This window comes from Anarhichas minor, unplaced genomic scaffold, assembly GCF_050575085.1.
Source record: "Anarhichas minor isolate MPS153535 unplaced genomic scaffold, ASM5057508v1 ptg000008l, whole genome shotgun sequence".
Lineage (NCBI taxonomy): Eukaryota > Metazoa > Chordata > Actinopteri > Perciformes > Anarhichadidae > Anarhichas > Anarhichas minor.
Window position 1 is genome coordinate 1,316,561 of NW_027466454.1, and position 16,118 is coordinate 1,332,678.

General features: G+C 42.4%; 1 protein-coding gene across 1 annotated transcript in view; it reads right to left on the bottom strand.

The window, feature by feature from the left end:
• Positions 1–16,118, bottom strand: part of LOC142945876 (F-BAR and double SH3 domains protein 1-like) — a 31,678-nt gene that overhangs the window by 1,456 nt on the left and 14,104 nt on the right. The window contains exons 12-19 of the mRNA XM_076086815.1: positions 13,888–13,992; positions 12,614–12,769; positions 11,917–12,045; positions 11,332–11,415; positions 7,664–7,808; positions 1,218–1,318; positions 454–564; positions 117–258 (exon numbers count right to left, since the gene is read on the bottom strand). Coding sequence (XP_075942930.1) covers positions 117–258; positions 454–564; positions 1,218–1,318; positions 7,664–7,808; positions 11,332–11,415; positions 11,917–12,045; positions 12,614–12,769; positions 13,888–13,992 — 973 coding nt within the window. The remainder of the gene's footprint in view (positions 1–116; positions 259–453; positions 565–1,217; positions 1,319–7,663; positions 7,809–11,331; positions 11,416–11,916; positions 12,046–12,613; positions 12,770–13,887; positions 13,993–16,118) is intronic.

Here is a 16,118-nt window from a genome sequence, read left to right on the forward strand (position 1 = left end):
ACAGCCATTACCATCTTAACAACACATTTAGTTTACAAAAAAACTGACATTCGAAATGAAGCAGATGAAGCAAAAAACAATAATCTCTGGCTGGAATAAAGTTTGACACCACTCACCTATTGAGTTGTCTGCGAGCGTTGGGGGAAATACCTGCTGTTTGTACTCCACACAGCCAGGGGGAGTAGCACTAAGAGCTGAACTACAGCCAGGGTTGGAAGGGATTGGGATGGAGGGAGGCATGGTAGTGGCGGGGGGAGGCTGGAGAAAAAATACATAAACAACAGAGGAGCAACAAAGCCAATCAGAAAATTAAATAAACAGAAATGAGTTGAGTTGGGTAGATGTCAGAGGGTGAGCGGTATAAAGCTTTTAGCATTATGTGATTTTTGTAAGATCATCTAGAAAAGTCATGATTTACAGGATTATTCATGAAACCAGAGAATACAGTCGAACCTCCTCCTCCTTATCCTCCACCTCCCCCTCATCATGAACGAGCTCCACCACCAGCGATGGGAAGAGACCGATCCGTCCATTCAGCTGTCCCTCCCAAAACCCATCATCCACCTGTAAAACAAAACATTCATGTAGATACACACAAATAACAAGTAAGAATAGAACAGATAGACGGTTCGTAATAAGAACAATTCCAGCATTGTCTCATGAACCCATCTATTCCTTCTACAAAATACTCTAAACTCAAGATCCACTTACTAGCTTTTCCAGAGCTTTCATCAACATCTCATGGCCTTTATCACCAATTTGATTTGCTCAGTTGTAATGCTTTTGTCTCATGATGACAACTAAATGAATTCCATCACAACTGAGAGCAAACTCTATTCCCTGGTGGAGACAGGGAGGTGTGGTCGAGAGCTCTGAAAAAAACTAGTGAGTGGTAATTATTTTTTCAAACTGCTGTGCCAAAGGTCCAGAATAAACTTCCACACCCAGTGACTCCTGTTTACGCATGAAGCAGTTGAGGGGTGTTGTGAATTTTAATATGAGAGCCAACACTATTAGTTAGCCAAAAAACTGGAGTCAAGCTGAGACTGATGAAAGTGGAGCCCTAGTACTGCCCCAGAGAGCCTATAAACCTGGATAGCGATGGATTGTGGGATTTTGAAGTCTGAAAAGATTTGCTGTGTTCTTATAAGTTTAGGCAACAGAAGACAGCATATCTCTGAGGCTTCAGGCCCTACATTAATACAGATAATACACACCTCTGCGTGTTCGCAGCGGATCAGGTGGATTAGTGCCCCCTCCTGGAAAGAAAGCTCCTCTGCACTCTGGGCCTGGTAGGAGTACAGAGCTCTGGCTACACCTGACACAGAATTCAAGTGAAACTGGATTAGTAACACACACTAGGGGTGGCCCCAAAACGTACTATTAGATGATTCATTCTGAGAAGCCTGAAAAAACTGCCAATCTCACAGTCTGCAGTGGCGGAATAATGTGGTTATGAAACAATGATCATTACAGTGGGGCTATATGGGAGTGCAGAATGTCTGATTTTACATAGAATTACTTTGTTTCTACTAATATATCATGATATGGAGTATAGCTTTCGGAAGATTTTTTTTCTTCTTCTAATAGATTTCGTTGTAAATATCAGTCTATTAGTAGTACTGATAATAACAAATTATACCAATATAGATTATACCAAATATACTGAATATTTTTTTCAATTCCAGATTAATGTAACAATTCACTTAACTAACATAAATATCAAAAACTTCTTGTCCTAGGGTTAATATTTCAATATTTTATTCAATCATCTTACAAACGTAATGTAACAAGATAATTGACACTGCTTGTCAGATGCCTGATCAGAAAAATACTGGAGCTCAAATTCAAATGGTTTGCTATGGAATATGGATTACTTTAATCACTGTGTGGCATAGCAACCCTTTCTATGACCTGGAGAATCAGTATTTTTACTTAAGTGCTTGACTTAAAACTTAAAATATTCATTAACAGTAATATTCAAATGTATTTTTGCATCAGTGTGGGGCAAGGGAAATAATTCTAACTATTTACAGACTGTAACAACAGTCTGTAACATTAATTAGATTAGTTGTATTTAACATTCTGAGCATTAATATAGCAGCAAACAACTATTTGCTATGTAAAGATATAGTAGAGTAATGTATACCTGAGCAGAAAATAAAGTCATTCTCCCTCTGTGTGTGTTGAATTATCCGTGCTTCTCCTTGCTTTGTTGACATAGTCGGGCCGGCCATGCATGCTTTTGGTGCATGTGAGCTTGCCCCACTGGTTAGCTCACTGCCGCTACTCTGCACTGCTCTCATATGGCAGTTACAGCTAATAATGCTGTCCCAGGCAACTACCCTCTGTTCCCCCCTCAGGTAAACACTGTATAGCTCTGTCACACTTTTCTGTCGTTTGAACTATTAGCCCTGTTCACACTGTTAGCTATGACCTGCCGGCTTGCTGATGACTTGTCATATAATATAACATGTCATGGGGGGGATTAAAAGTAAACAAGACATGCATGCTTGCAGAGTTTACAGAGCACTACAATGTTGGGTCTCTCTCTAAAATACTTCCACAGATATTGGGCAAAGTTCTGAGAGACTTCTGACAGTGGCAAGGAGTCAGATGTCAGGACAGGCTTCTTCAGGACACCGGCAAGCGAGCAGCACTCGTTCGGCACGCTGCAAGAAGGTGCCGAGCTTAGTGGGCGGAGCCACAATTCCTGAGAACACCCATTGTTGTTAAGACAAATCGGTTTTATGATTTTAGTTGAGTCGCCTGAGCCACCCATTCTCTTTATACATCCTTAAAGTTGCTGGTTTTGAAACAAAAGCAACTTTATAGTCATTTACAACAATCGGCTAAAATAATTAAAATAATCATCCGTTTTATTATAATATAAAAGTATAAAAACGTTTTAAAATAAAACCCCACAGTCTGAAAATATCTTCACTCGTCCTCTGCTTACATGTAGGTGCCACGAGCTGCCAGTGCCAATCGTTGTCACAGGAGTGCCACCACTAGTCAGACGATTGCCACTAGTCAGACGATTACCACTAGTCAGACGATTGCCACTAGTCAGACGATTGCCACTAGTCAGAGGGGTGCCACTAGGCGTCAGTCGATTGCCACTAGTCATAGGGGTGCCACTAGGCGTCAGTCGATTGCCACCAGTGTGCCAATTTTGTGTGTGTAGAATCAGCTGTTTGTGCCTTGCGTCTCTCTCCGGTTGACTGTCCCTTACTTCCCTCTCCTTTCCCTTCCGTCTGTGGATTGCTACAATGGGGAAATGGAATTAGGACCGAAAATGAACGACAAGCAACTAAAAACTACAAGCAGGCTAAGAAACAGTGTCTGTCATTCTGGCTGTCTATTGATCTCCGCTCCATTTTAGTACTCTGGATAGTGCAGCACTGTACAGACACAAACAGCACTGTTCATAATTCCGAAACGACAGTTAAGTAATAGTCACATGTATCTCAACCAATAATTTTGTTGTTTTTACTATTATTCCATAGATACATCAAGCTTAAACAAAGGAGGTTCAACGAGCAAAAAACAAAACCATGATTCGACAATCTGTCGACGATAGGCAAGACTTGACCAATCAGATTTGACTATGTGAATTCTTAGTCTGGGACACCCCTGACACACACTCACATGACATCACCTTATTTTGAATCAAGTCTGCATGCAAATTACATCAATTTAGGGAGCCAGCATATGATGTGGGTGACTGTGGCTAACAGTGGTGGGCTGTCAGGGCCTGCAAGGCCTTCTCTGCTGGCCTAAACAGAATCACAAAGTTATAGCTATTTTATAATTTAAAAACTTTTCTTAAATACACTTGTGACGACCCCTCCCTTCCACCAGGGGTCTGTGTCCTGTTTCCAGGTTGTCTTTCAGGATGGTAATCTGCTGCTGATGAGCCACACCTGAGCCTGCTGGAAGTCTCAGCTATAAAGGCTGCGCCTCTTCTTTGCCTCGGGGTGCATCTCCTCTCTGCCTCCTGTTTGGAGGACCTGGCTGGTTGTTTGTTTGTTTGTTTGTTTAGTTCTGTTAGTTGGTTCATTAAATAAATGTCTATTTATTACTTTTATCACTCGTCTTGTCTCCCTCATGTTGCGGCCTTTTGAGCCGGGTCTTGACATATGGGGGCTCGTCTATTTCTGGTTGACCCGGTGTCTGCATTCACTTCAAATCAGTAGCGGCTGTAACCTGGTAGGCAGGTGCACCTCGTTTAAGTGAGTGAGATGTGCAATCTGGTTGTTTGGGAGACATGGACGAGTTTAGTGAGTAGGCTGTTTTCCTGTGTTTGGTTATTGTAGCAGCTGTAGTGAAGTGTTCCTGAGGAGTGTTTGTGTCACTGAGCATGTGTTATGCTGGTGATTTTTTGCGGAACAGAGTTTAGGTGGTCCTGTATACACGGTGAGGAAATTGCTGTTGTTCTGTCCCGGTTAGGCTGAAGAGCGGACTCCCTTTGGAGGTCATTGGGGGGTTTCTGTAGTGTGGTGTGAAAGTGGTTAGAGCAGTTGTCTCGGGGGCACGTCCGAGGCTGCAGGTGGGCGGCCAGTTCCTGGTTGCTTTACCGAGCCTGCGGGTTTTAGTGCGTAAGTACCCACCACAAGTAGCACCTGAAGACTAGGGGGGAGCTTACTTAGTCTCTGGATAGTCAGAGGGACATGGTGGCAGTGATGTTAGCTGTGTAAGGGCTGCTCTTGCTGTTAGGGGTTAAAGTCTGTTCCTGGTGTTAGTGATGGAAACTAGTTTCTGGTGTTTCCTGCTAACTGCATGTTTTGTATTCTGGTGATCATGGTCATGTTCTGGATAGTTCTGGACTCTGTAACAACAGCATTGCACAGCCTGATGGGTGTCTGGGTATTGGATCCAGTTACCTTGCAGGTGGAACCTGAAGACTGCTGCTGCACAGTGTGCAGTAGGTATTCATGGTTCATAGGGTAAGCAAGTGGGTAATAAAAGGAGGGATGTGGTGAACTGTTTTTTTGTGTTTGTGCGGTGACAGACAAGTTGGTAACTTGGCCTGTTACCTTTCAGGAACATAAGCGCTACAGCTCATGCCTTGATTGGGTGAGCTGAGTTGTAGTTGGGTTGCCTCTTTGCGCGTCTGTCAGAGGAACCTTTAGGCTACTACAGCTTAGCGCTTATGATAGTTTAGTTTGGTGCTTTCTGTTAGCTGGCAATTATGACAATTCCAGTTCTGGGTGTTCACCACTCGTTCATCCAGCTCATTGCATGAACTGGCCCTCGCAGGAAACCCTGCTTCCCCTCATGTGCGGTACCATATCACTGTGTAATCTCTCTGGCCTTCCTACCTTATCCACTCTCACTCTTAGATGCTTCTCCACATGTTGTAGTTGCTGGGTTGCAGAGTGGAGATTGGTTGGAGGGCTGGGGGGATGCACTTTTAATCTGGAATATGAAATCTGTAAATTTTGAAATCTTTATGCAGTTTGTTGGTGTTCCTGGTGGGAACACTGTTTTTATGGAGGGGGGTGTGACGACCCCTCCCTTCCACCAGGGGTCTGTGTCCTGTTTCCAGGTTGTCTTTCAGAATGGTAATCTGCTGCTGATGAGCCACATCTGAGCCTGCTGGAAGTCTCAGCTATAAAGGCTGCGCCTCTTCTTTGCCTCAGGGCGCATCTCCTCTCTGCCTCCTGTTTGGAGGACCTGGCTGGTTGTTTGTTTGTTTGTTTAGTTTAGTTCTGTTAGTTGGTTCACTAAATAAATGTCTATTTATTACTTTTATCACTCGTCTTGTCTCACTCATGTTGCGGCCTTTTGAGCCGGGTCGTGACACACTACATGTATTATAATTTATGAAAATATTTTTCCCATCATCTTATTTTCTCATTGCACAGCTACTGTCTTCGTCAGTTGCTCTGCTTCCAGTGCAGCTTGTTTTAGGTAGAGCTTTTATCCAATCAGATTTCACCTCTGTGTCTCTAGGTAAGAAGAGAGGCCCGAGGCCTGCAGACTCACAAGTGCATCCCTTTGCAGTTTAAGTCAATGGGGACGATATTGTTGATTGTCATAGTGGTCAACCAATCAGATCTTTAGTTTGACACGTTGGGCGTATTATTTGACGTGACAGAGCCTGCTAGCTGGCCTACAAGTACGTGATTGGTCAGTGGGCTAGCGTGACATGTTGGATGGTGACAATCCCAATATCTGCTGCCTCTGTCGAGCGGACATTTTCAGCCCTCAAACGCATTAAAACGTATTCAAGAAATACAACTGGGGAGGCTCGACTGTCTCCACTGGCGTCCCTGAATGGAGAAGGACTTCTTACTGGAACTAAAACGCACGGATGTACTGAACAACCGTGGGATTAAACTCTTTATTAACGAAGAAAGGAGGATGCACTTTGTCTTTAAATAGTGAACTGCAGTACCTTAACTGCCATAAATATTATTTATGTCATTATTTAATATGCTTGTTTATATTATATATTATTTGTACAACTTGTTTTTGTGAATATGGATTTTTGTTTGGTTTTATATGTGATAGGAACTATTGTTACGTCCTATGTTGCGCTGGGGACATATTTAGCTGGTGCACAGCAACAAGAAGACGTGCGAAGCGGCAGCGGTCTCTATAAAGTTAAAGTGTTAAAGTTAAGTTTTTAAGTGATCTACTTTGAAGATTCATGTGTTTTCTAGTGGACACATTTTCCCTCTCGGTGTTGAGAGACGAATAAATCCGTCAGTAACAAGAAGACTATGGAGTCGTGTATTTCCTGGAGGGAGTGGTTAATTTGTTAATTTAATCTGTTAATTTGTCTAATGTGTCGTTTTCATGATATGGGTATCATGAAAACGACACGATATGAATAATATTTGAATGGCCCGTGCTCTTGAGTGTGTGGTGGAATGCGTGTTTTAGCTGAATTGATTTTGACTATATGCATTGTTCGTTAATGCCACCGCATCCCGTTATGCGGGTATTCATGTATCTGCACTCATAGTGTATTTGTAGGTGTTGAGCTTCATTTTTACGAGTGCAGGCCCAGGTATAAAATGCACGGCCCGCCACTGGTGGCTAAGTGGCGCAGGGCCGTCCTTCAATCAGAGGATCGGCGGTTCGATCCCTGGCTAGTCACATGTCGATGTGTCCTTGAGCAAGACACTTAACCCCAAAAAGTGCTCCCGTAGCTGTGCCTACGGTGTAGAAATGTGATAGAATCTGAATTGTAAGTCGCTTTGGATAAAAGTGTCTGCTAAATGACTAATGTAATGATAGAGGTACTTTCCCAGAGCTGGGGAAAATGCTCACATCTCGCTTTCACATTAAACTGCAGAGTTGGTGAGAGAATGTTATTTCCGCAACACTGGCGAGGTGCCACTGGTTGTGAGGTGCCATGCTAATAGTAGCTTGCCACAAATTCCTAACAGGACGTACGCTTGTAAGGGATGCCCGGTTTGACGCAGTAGCCGAGTAGTGTATTAAATGTAAACTATTGAAAGTGAAAGTATTGAAATGGTCCGCGGATGATTGCATTTCATGTCATGTTCGGGGGCCGCACAAAAGGTTTCTAAAAGGAGCCAATTTATGCAACTATGCATTACATTCTCACGGGAGACTGTTTCAAATACGATATGCAAGTACCTGATACATTCAGCTGTACAGTAAGTTACACATACAAAAGACTGACCTCTGCTAACTGCCCTCTTGTTATACCCAGTGGATGAGGTGGAGCTGAAAGAACTGTTTAGCTGAGTGGCATCCTCTGAAGGTAGACACGGGAACTGCACATAACGTTCAGGAACATACCCCACCTGACCACACGCGTTACACACCTGGACAGAGACATGAACAAGTAGAGAGAAAGATGAGACACTGGAAAACATGCACCCTTTAACTCAATACAAAATAGTGTTGTTTTTGTTAAGTTACTAGGAGGAACTTTTAAGTGGTTGTAAGAGCCATTTTGCATTCTTAACAGTTTTTGTATTTTGTGTTTATTGCCAAAGTATGTGTGTTATGCCCTTTAGAATGTTTACTATATAATAGAGTTAAGGTAATTGGTCATGTTGTAAAATGTGTTTTTGCCCTATTAAGATAAAGGCTCCTCTCTTCTGTCCTGCTATTGGATCATTTTTGGTTGACTCCTTTAAGTAGGTTTCAGTGCTAGTTAGGCTTTGATGGAGCAGGATGTGGAGCAACAATTTTTCTGACTTAATGTAGTGGCAGCTTATTTTACCGTCCTTCTTGGCCACTTCTTGCAGGATGTAAAGGGTTCTGACTCGCGTAGACTACCATGTGCTCTCGCAGATTAGACTTTTTAGTTATAGCCAGCATAAGGTCAATGTTTTGGTACTCCAGTTATTGCATAAGGAAATTGTTTATTTTTTGTTTACATGGAATAAAACTACTTTTAACTACGAGCTACGAGCCTCATCATTGGACAGCTAACAAGAAAAGTTTAGCCTGCAAGAGCACATGGTAGTCTACGCGAGTCAGAACCCTTTACCTCCTGCAAGAAGTGGCCAAGGACGGTAAAATGAGCTGCCACTACAGTGGTTATGAAACAGTCTCAATTGAATACTGATGCCTTTATAAGACCTACATAAGTAAATGAGACCATCAGCGAGAATATATTTCTGTACTCATAAACCTAAATCATCAGCGGCACAAAATCTTGCAGGTTCACCAGAAGCCCCTCAGGTCAGAATTCAGTGGGGCCTCCTACAGCAACCACCCCACCACGAACAGACCCAGATCCGGCTTTGCTGCTGCTTTCAACCTGCAGTCGGAACTCCAGTGGCAGGTGGAGAGCAGACTATACATTGGTCAGAGATCCACCACGTGGAGATGAGCCACGGCAGAATAGAGCTGACCTCCACTCCGGAAGTGGAGACAAAGGGGAGGACATCAAAGAAACATGGGAAAATAGGCAGATGCTGAGGCGCTGCAGGTTTTGAAGTCATGGGTCACAGATTACAATATCCTGTTACAGTAAATGTTGAGTCCATTGGCAGAGTTTAGGGCTTAAGGATCCTGGGAAATTGAGTTTGATGCCTCAGTCGCCATGTTTAGTGGTGAGTCCTAACTTCCCCCCTTTTGGTCTTAAGGTTAGGCTTCCGGCCGCAGTCCTTTAGAGCAACTCAAAGGTTTAAAGAGTTCTCAGCTTCTTGGAAACAGCTTGAAAGTTGTACAGCTCAAACCTCGGGGACAAAGACTTTTGTCAGTTCACTCAACTTGTTGACACTATCTATCTTGGCTAGGCAGCAACAATCAAAATTACAGACCAAAATCCAGTTGAACAATCATAATGGCAATGTATAAAATACATAACCAGCATTTCTCCGTTTTTTACCAGGTTAGTCAGAAGAACATGAATGTTAGAAATGTAAATTGATATGGTGAGATGCAGAGAGAGTGGCACCTACACTGATATGGACATGCGACTAGTTAGGGTCAAAATTGTGTCGTAAAGCATCTGCACCAGTGATCTCATGACAAGATACCATCAAGGAGCTGGTCCAAGTGTACTGTTAAAGTTGGACAGTGGTGTCATAGTCCAATCAGCATTTAGTTCTATCAACTAATTGTATTATGACCAATCATAATTTAGTTTCATCAACCAATAGTAAGATGTCTGGCTCTAACTGGGCTCAGAATTATTGAGTTTTGCTGTTGCTAACAAACTCAAGTTGCCTTTGTAACTGGAAGAAAAGTAAAGCATAGCCATGTATTGACTAGTACCGTGAGAAGTGAACTCTGGAGCTCTTGTGCATAACTCGTGGCTCAGGGCTGTAACGCTCCATGTAGCTAGAGGCAGGGAGGCATTCAGAGGCGCTGTCACTCTGTCAGACTATGACCACAATCTGAACTGTGCTGCGGTCATTGTCTGACTGGTCTATTGGCTGATCACACCAAATCTGGGCCAGAATTTGGCCTTTAACACTTCTATTGTGTGAATGCCTATCTACAAAGGCCATTGGTGGACATGGCATTTGCGCTCACTGTTGTCATGCAGCCTTTTGTCACACAACCTTTGGCCTGTGGGAAGGGTGAGGTAAGGCTGGTTTTCCTGTGAAAGATCAGAACCAAGCATTTTAACAATCTTTCTTCTCTGTCTGTGCATCACACCTGTCAGTGAGTGGCGATTATGTTCCTGTCCTGCAATCGCTGAAACTCAACCTTCTGATGGGCTAGGGAAAAAATATGGAATGCTCTACATTGTTGTGCGACTGTGGCTCAGTCGCACAACAATGCCCTGCAATCGAAGAATTGGCGGTTCGATCCCCAGTTCCGCTAGTCCATGTCGATGTGTCCTTGGGCAAGACACTTAACCCCAACTTGCTCCCGTAGGATGTGCCTGTGGTGTATGAATGGGTATGAATGATTAGAGAGTCCTTATGGGCAGGTTGCACCTTGCATGGTAGACCCTGCCATCAGTGTGTGGATGGTTGAATGAAAAAGTAGTGTTAAAGCGCTTTGAGTGGTCAGAAGACTAGAAATGCTATACAAGAACAAGTCCATTTACTATTTACTAAACAGATTGTCTAGTCGAACAAAGCAAAAAACATTGGCTATGATGTTGCGTTGCCTTGTGGTGTAGCTTGGACAGTACACTTGCCAAATGAAACAGTGCTGCTCTACACTATGGGGAGTAACTTCCTGTGAAAGAGTGGTAGCTATGACACCATCTAGTGGCTATAGGGTGGAAAGCAGACTACATGGTGGTCAGAAATCCACCACATGGTGAGGAGCCAGGGACAGAAGAGAGCTGACCCCCACTTCTGCTGTACAGGAGAAGAGGTAGAGAGCAAAGAAAGAGCAGAGTTAAGAGGCAGGACGCAACAGCACAGTGGGTTTTGTTAACCTGTCTTGGGTCACAGATCATAGTATCCTGTTATTGTAAATGTTGAGTTCATGGGCTGAGTTTAGGGCTAAAGGATCCTGGGAAATTGAGTTTGATTGCTTAGTAACAGTAACTTATGTGGGCAGACCCGTAGGTTGTGTTCGTAATGACCGATGGCTGCGGCTTACGGTTTTCTTGCAGACCTCCTGTAATAACGTTGGCCTCTCAGGCTTGGCCTTTGGTTCTACGGGGTCTTGACCTGGTTGGTACGTAAAGTACATAGTTTGTTTGTTATTTGTTGTTTTGTGAACTAGGCTTGTGGGCTGCACACTCTCCTCACGGGGAGTCTTAAAGAGTTAACCAATACATGGACATGTAAAGGAGTGGAAGGACCGCAGGGCGTGGCTAGGCAAGCCAGTGTGTCTTATAGAAGTATCTGTGTATTCTGGCAGCAGGGGATCATTCTTTGTACATATACCTTGAAAGGTTACAATGTAACCAAACCAAACTACCTTCAGCCAGTCCTCCATGTCTCCATCCTCAATCACTTGAAGCTCTTCCCCTTCCATGATTGACAGTTCATCTGACTGGCTGGCCTATAGGAAGTAACATGCTTTTGTCATTATAAATTGTCCAACTGCAGCACTATATATACAGGATAAAACACTGTCGATTGCCTTTGTTGAAAACAACTGCAGTTCAATTTGTAATTGTTTTCTGAAGATTTTCTCAAAATACAACATTCTGTATCTTTTCCATAAGGTTACACAGATTTCAGAGAAGGTCAACACTGTGTAGGATAGGCATGACCTTTTATCTTTTAACAACATCTGATATACTTTTTCTAGTTACCTTGTTGATTTCTCTAAATGTTCTGGCCTATAACTTGACTTTACTTTCCCATATATTGTCATGACCACAGGAAAAAGAGGTGTCAAGTTGTCATGTTGAGAATTGCGTGGTGTTGTTCATTTCAAAAGCATGGAGGGAGTTCTGAATGGAACCATGTGAAGCCCTGACCCTAAGATTAAAGATGGTTTGCTTCTTTTGCAGAGGTAAACCACCTCTTAACTGCAGAATATTTCATTAATCTCTACCTGATAGCTATAAACAACTCTGCAGGCTGCAGGGTAAATACAAACTCCAGATGCTGACACTGGATCTGCAAAGATGTCTCCGTTCTCATCATCGTAGTCCTCAATGTCAGTCAGCTCAAACTCATCCTCCTAAAAAGACACACAATGAAAACTTGTCCATGAGTAGGCAAGGTATATCACATATTCTTCTCAATATGGTACATCCTCCAAATGTTACCCTTCTTTGTTATTTTTGGTTATTATTAGAGGCCCGCAGCCCACCTCACTGAGCAATGGAATTTCATTTTTTCAATAAACAATGTTTTCATCTCTCAATGACCAGCATGTCTTTTTTTCCGACTGGATCAGTTGTTGACAGATTTGACTTAAAGGAGATGTCTGGTGAAATTCTATATTTTCACTATCATCAACAAGTCCCATTAAGAGCCAAAACCAACAATGATTGTATCCTACGAACAAGGAGTGTGTGTGTGTATCAAAGCCTGATATATCATCTTTCTCTGTGACATAGAGCTCCATTTTTGAACACACACATTGTTTGTGTTGACTCAATCCTACATAAAACGTCCTGCACCTACTACACTACTGCAAATAATCCCCAACAAATGCCCTATTTCTTCCAGTTTGAGTATTATTTGATAATAAAAATACAGTGGACTGTTTTTGGAAATTCCTGGGTCTATGTGTGTTTGCATACTGAAACGTCCTCAGTAGACTTCCTCTGTTCACTGAGGCGTCTCTCCCTCTCCAGCTCCTCCTCTGCCTGGTTCATGGCGTTGTGAAGCCACATCTCAATTCCTGTGCCGCTGTCTGACAACAATGCCAGACGGGCTTCTGCCTTCACCCTACTGAGCTGAGACAGGAAGAAAACAAGACACACAGTCAGTCAGACAATCACACACACACAGACAGCAGCTGGGTTTTGTTCTCAAATTCAAATTAGCACGAGGTCCGGCGCTTCACAATATGCACTTTTTACTTTCCTTCATTTTGCTGGTGTACGTAGGAGAACTACGTTGGCAGATGTGCAAATGCTGTTTAATACTTGTTTTGTAGATATCTGTTAAGCACTGGAGCACAAAGAAAGTGTTTTCTGTGGTTGAACTTGGAATATTTGTAGAAGAGAAGGTATTTTTAGAACTGGAATATTTCTTCCCACAAAAAAGGAGGCTATATGTGATGAATTATTAGTTAGTAGTCCAATGTTGAATGGGGAAATATATTTGGTCAGACCGGTTACTGACTCTGTTCTGACATCTGGGTTGTCAGATACACAGTGTTGCTAAGCTCTGACGCTTATTACCATTATCAAAGAAAGGTTTACAAAATGTTCAGAGAGCAGTTCCACATTTTTTAACCCTGTCTCCTAAAATTCATGTTTGCATACAACTAAACAGCATTCTCATTTACGTGAAACATATTTTCTCCCGGATTATGCTTGCAGATTTAAACACATAGTTAACGTCTTAAAAAAAACAAAAAAAAAACTTAAGGCAACAAACCTACATGGTAAGGTTTTGTAAGAAGTGGTTTGGCTTAAAATAACTATGTTTGTGACATAATTTAAGTTATGGATGTGACTTAAGTAGACTTTTGGTTTCACATGGGACATGCGATCTCTAGGATGAAAGTCCTGTTTATTTGCCTTTTACAATAACTTTCTGCCAGCACATTATCATTTTCTACAGATTTGTTTCTTACAGATGTGTCTGTCCACTCCGACCTCCTCTATACATGGACTTCCGCAGACTTTGAGTAGAAACATCTTAGATAGATAATTGGTATTCTTTGATTAAATGTTGTTGTTCATTTTGAATAAAAACTGTATTTTTTATTGTGATTCTGGTTTTTTATATGCTTTATCAATTGATGTGCTTTCTTCTATACATTAAAGAAGGAGGGAGATACTGAGAGCCGAATGGTAACAGGACGAGGTGAAGAACTAACTGACATGTTGGATTTTTTTATTACCTTGGCCTTCCTGACACTGTCCTGCACCTCTGCTATTTTCTGCTCCACACTGTACCCCGTGTCCCCTGACAAGAGCTTCAACCGACTCTCTAACATCTGTAGAGCCTGACAGAGAAAAAAAGACAGAGATGAACAATTCTCTGGCCATAAAAACATTATTTTTTATGGCCTGCCCATAGTACATGAATCCAGTTATAATAATAATTAAAGCTGCAAGCAGCATTGATCGGGCTCTCGTAACTTCACGCACGTTGAGGGTACTGGCAGGACTCTGGGTGACGCGGCCATGCATTTCTGTGACCATCATACACTGCGTGCACGAGTTACATGATATTTCCTGCGTCGACCAGCAGCGTAGCAAGATCATGTTGCCAGGTCTTAAGCCTCAAATGTTTTGAGTGTACCTCCGATACAATCATAAATGTAAACCTGTTAAGATCATTAAGAAAATGAATGTGTGTGAATGCGCTTCAGTGTTTGTAACATAACAGACTGTCAGTTTACTGGGATGGGGTTCATCTCCCTGCAGTGTCCTGCTGATTGTATTTGGACTTACATGAAAGTTAACAGAACAGTAGTGTCATTTGCTGTTACTTGAACACTTTAATTTAACACTGTTTTCATTTTAAGCTCTTCTGTAACTTTAGATTGTAGTGTGAAGCATTCATTGTAACATTTAACCTGATTCTCATGAAGAAGCTCTGGACAGATCATTCATACTAATGCCCACTGACATGGTTTGAAAACCTACTGTTGTAATGATCACAAAAGTCTGCCTGTGTGTACAGTAAATGTGAATGGGGAACCTGTATGAAGGCAAATCACTGTCAAAATCCGAGAGCGCAAATGAGATCCATGCGCGCACGAAAATCAAACAGCCACGCGCGTATTTTACTTTGACGAGCGCTTTTACCTCACTCCGCGATCAAAATTCACTCTCGCGCGAGCGATAATCTTGGCTCCAGATCTTTGAGCAGGTCCAAATTGTTGCTCATATTATATACAACTATATTATATCTCTTCTGTAAACACAACAGTATGATTAAATATGATCACATCATGTTTTAATCAATTAAGATCAAAGAGTTTCTTTGAGCTGTTTGTCACAAGAGGTTTGACTCAAACACACATTGTCTGTAATAGAATGATGGAGTGAATTTAAACCAATCTGAGCAACTTGACTTGAACACATTTTTAATTATTGTATTTAACAACTCTATTAACATAATTTGTATTTCATCAGCCTCTACAGTCTGAAAAGTTTACAAAACCTGTCAGACAAATGTAGAACATCTTGTCGTCGGTGCTCGGGCCCAAATAATAATAAACATTTGAAGAACAATAGATCCTCCGCTCCGACTACGTCGGTGCTCGGGCCCTAATAATAAACATTAGAATAACAATAGGTCCTACGCTACCAACTACGTCGGTGCTCTGGCCCTAAAAAAACATTAGAATAACAATAGGTCCTACACTCCGACTACGTCGGTGCTCGGGCCCTAATAATAAGAACAATAAACATTTGAAGAACAATAGGTCCTCCGCTCCGACTACGTCGGTGCTCGGGCCCTAATAATAAGAACAATAAACATTTGAAGAACAATAGGTCCTCCGCTCCGATTACGTCGGTGCTCGGGCCCTAATTAGAATAACAATAGGTCCTCCGCTCCGACTACGTCGGTGTTCGGGCCCTAATAACAATAGGTCCTCCGCTCCGACTACGTCGGTGCTCGGGCCCTAATAACAATATGTCCTACGCTACCGACTACGTCGGTGCTCTGGCCCTAAAAAAACATTAGAATAACAATAGGTACTACGCTATCGACTACGTCGGTGCTCGGGCTCTAATAATAAACATTAGAATAACAATAGGTCCTACACTACGACTACGTCGGTGCTCGGGGTTTAATAGTAAACATTAGAATAACAATAGGTTTTACACTCCGACTACGTCGGTGCTCGGGCTCTAATAGTAAACATTAGAATAACAATAGGTCCTACACTCCGACTACGTCGGTGCTCGGGGTTTAATAGTAAACATTAGAATAACAATAGGTCCTACACTCCGACTATGTCGGTGCTCGGGCCCTAATAATAATTAGAATAACAATAGGTCCTCCGCTCCGACTACGTCGGTGCTCGGGCCCTAATAATAACTTTTAGAGAAAGCTGTATTTCCAGAAGAACAAATTCTGAGGGCCACTGCTACAAGCATTCATTAGCTCAGGAGT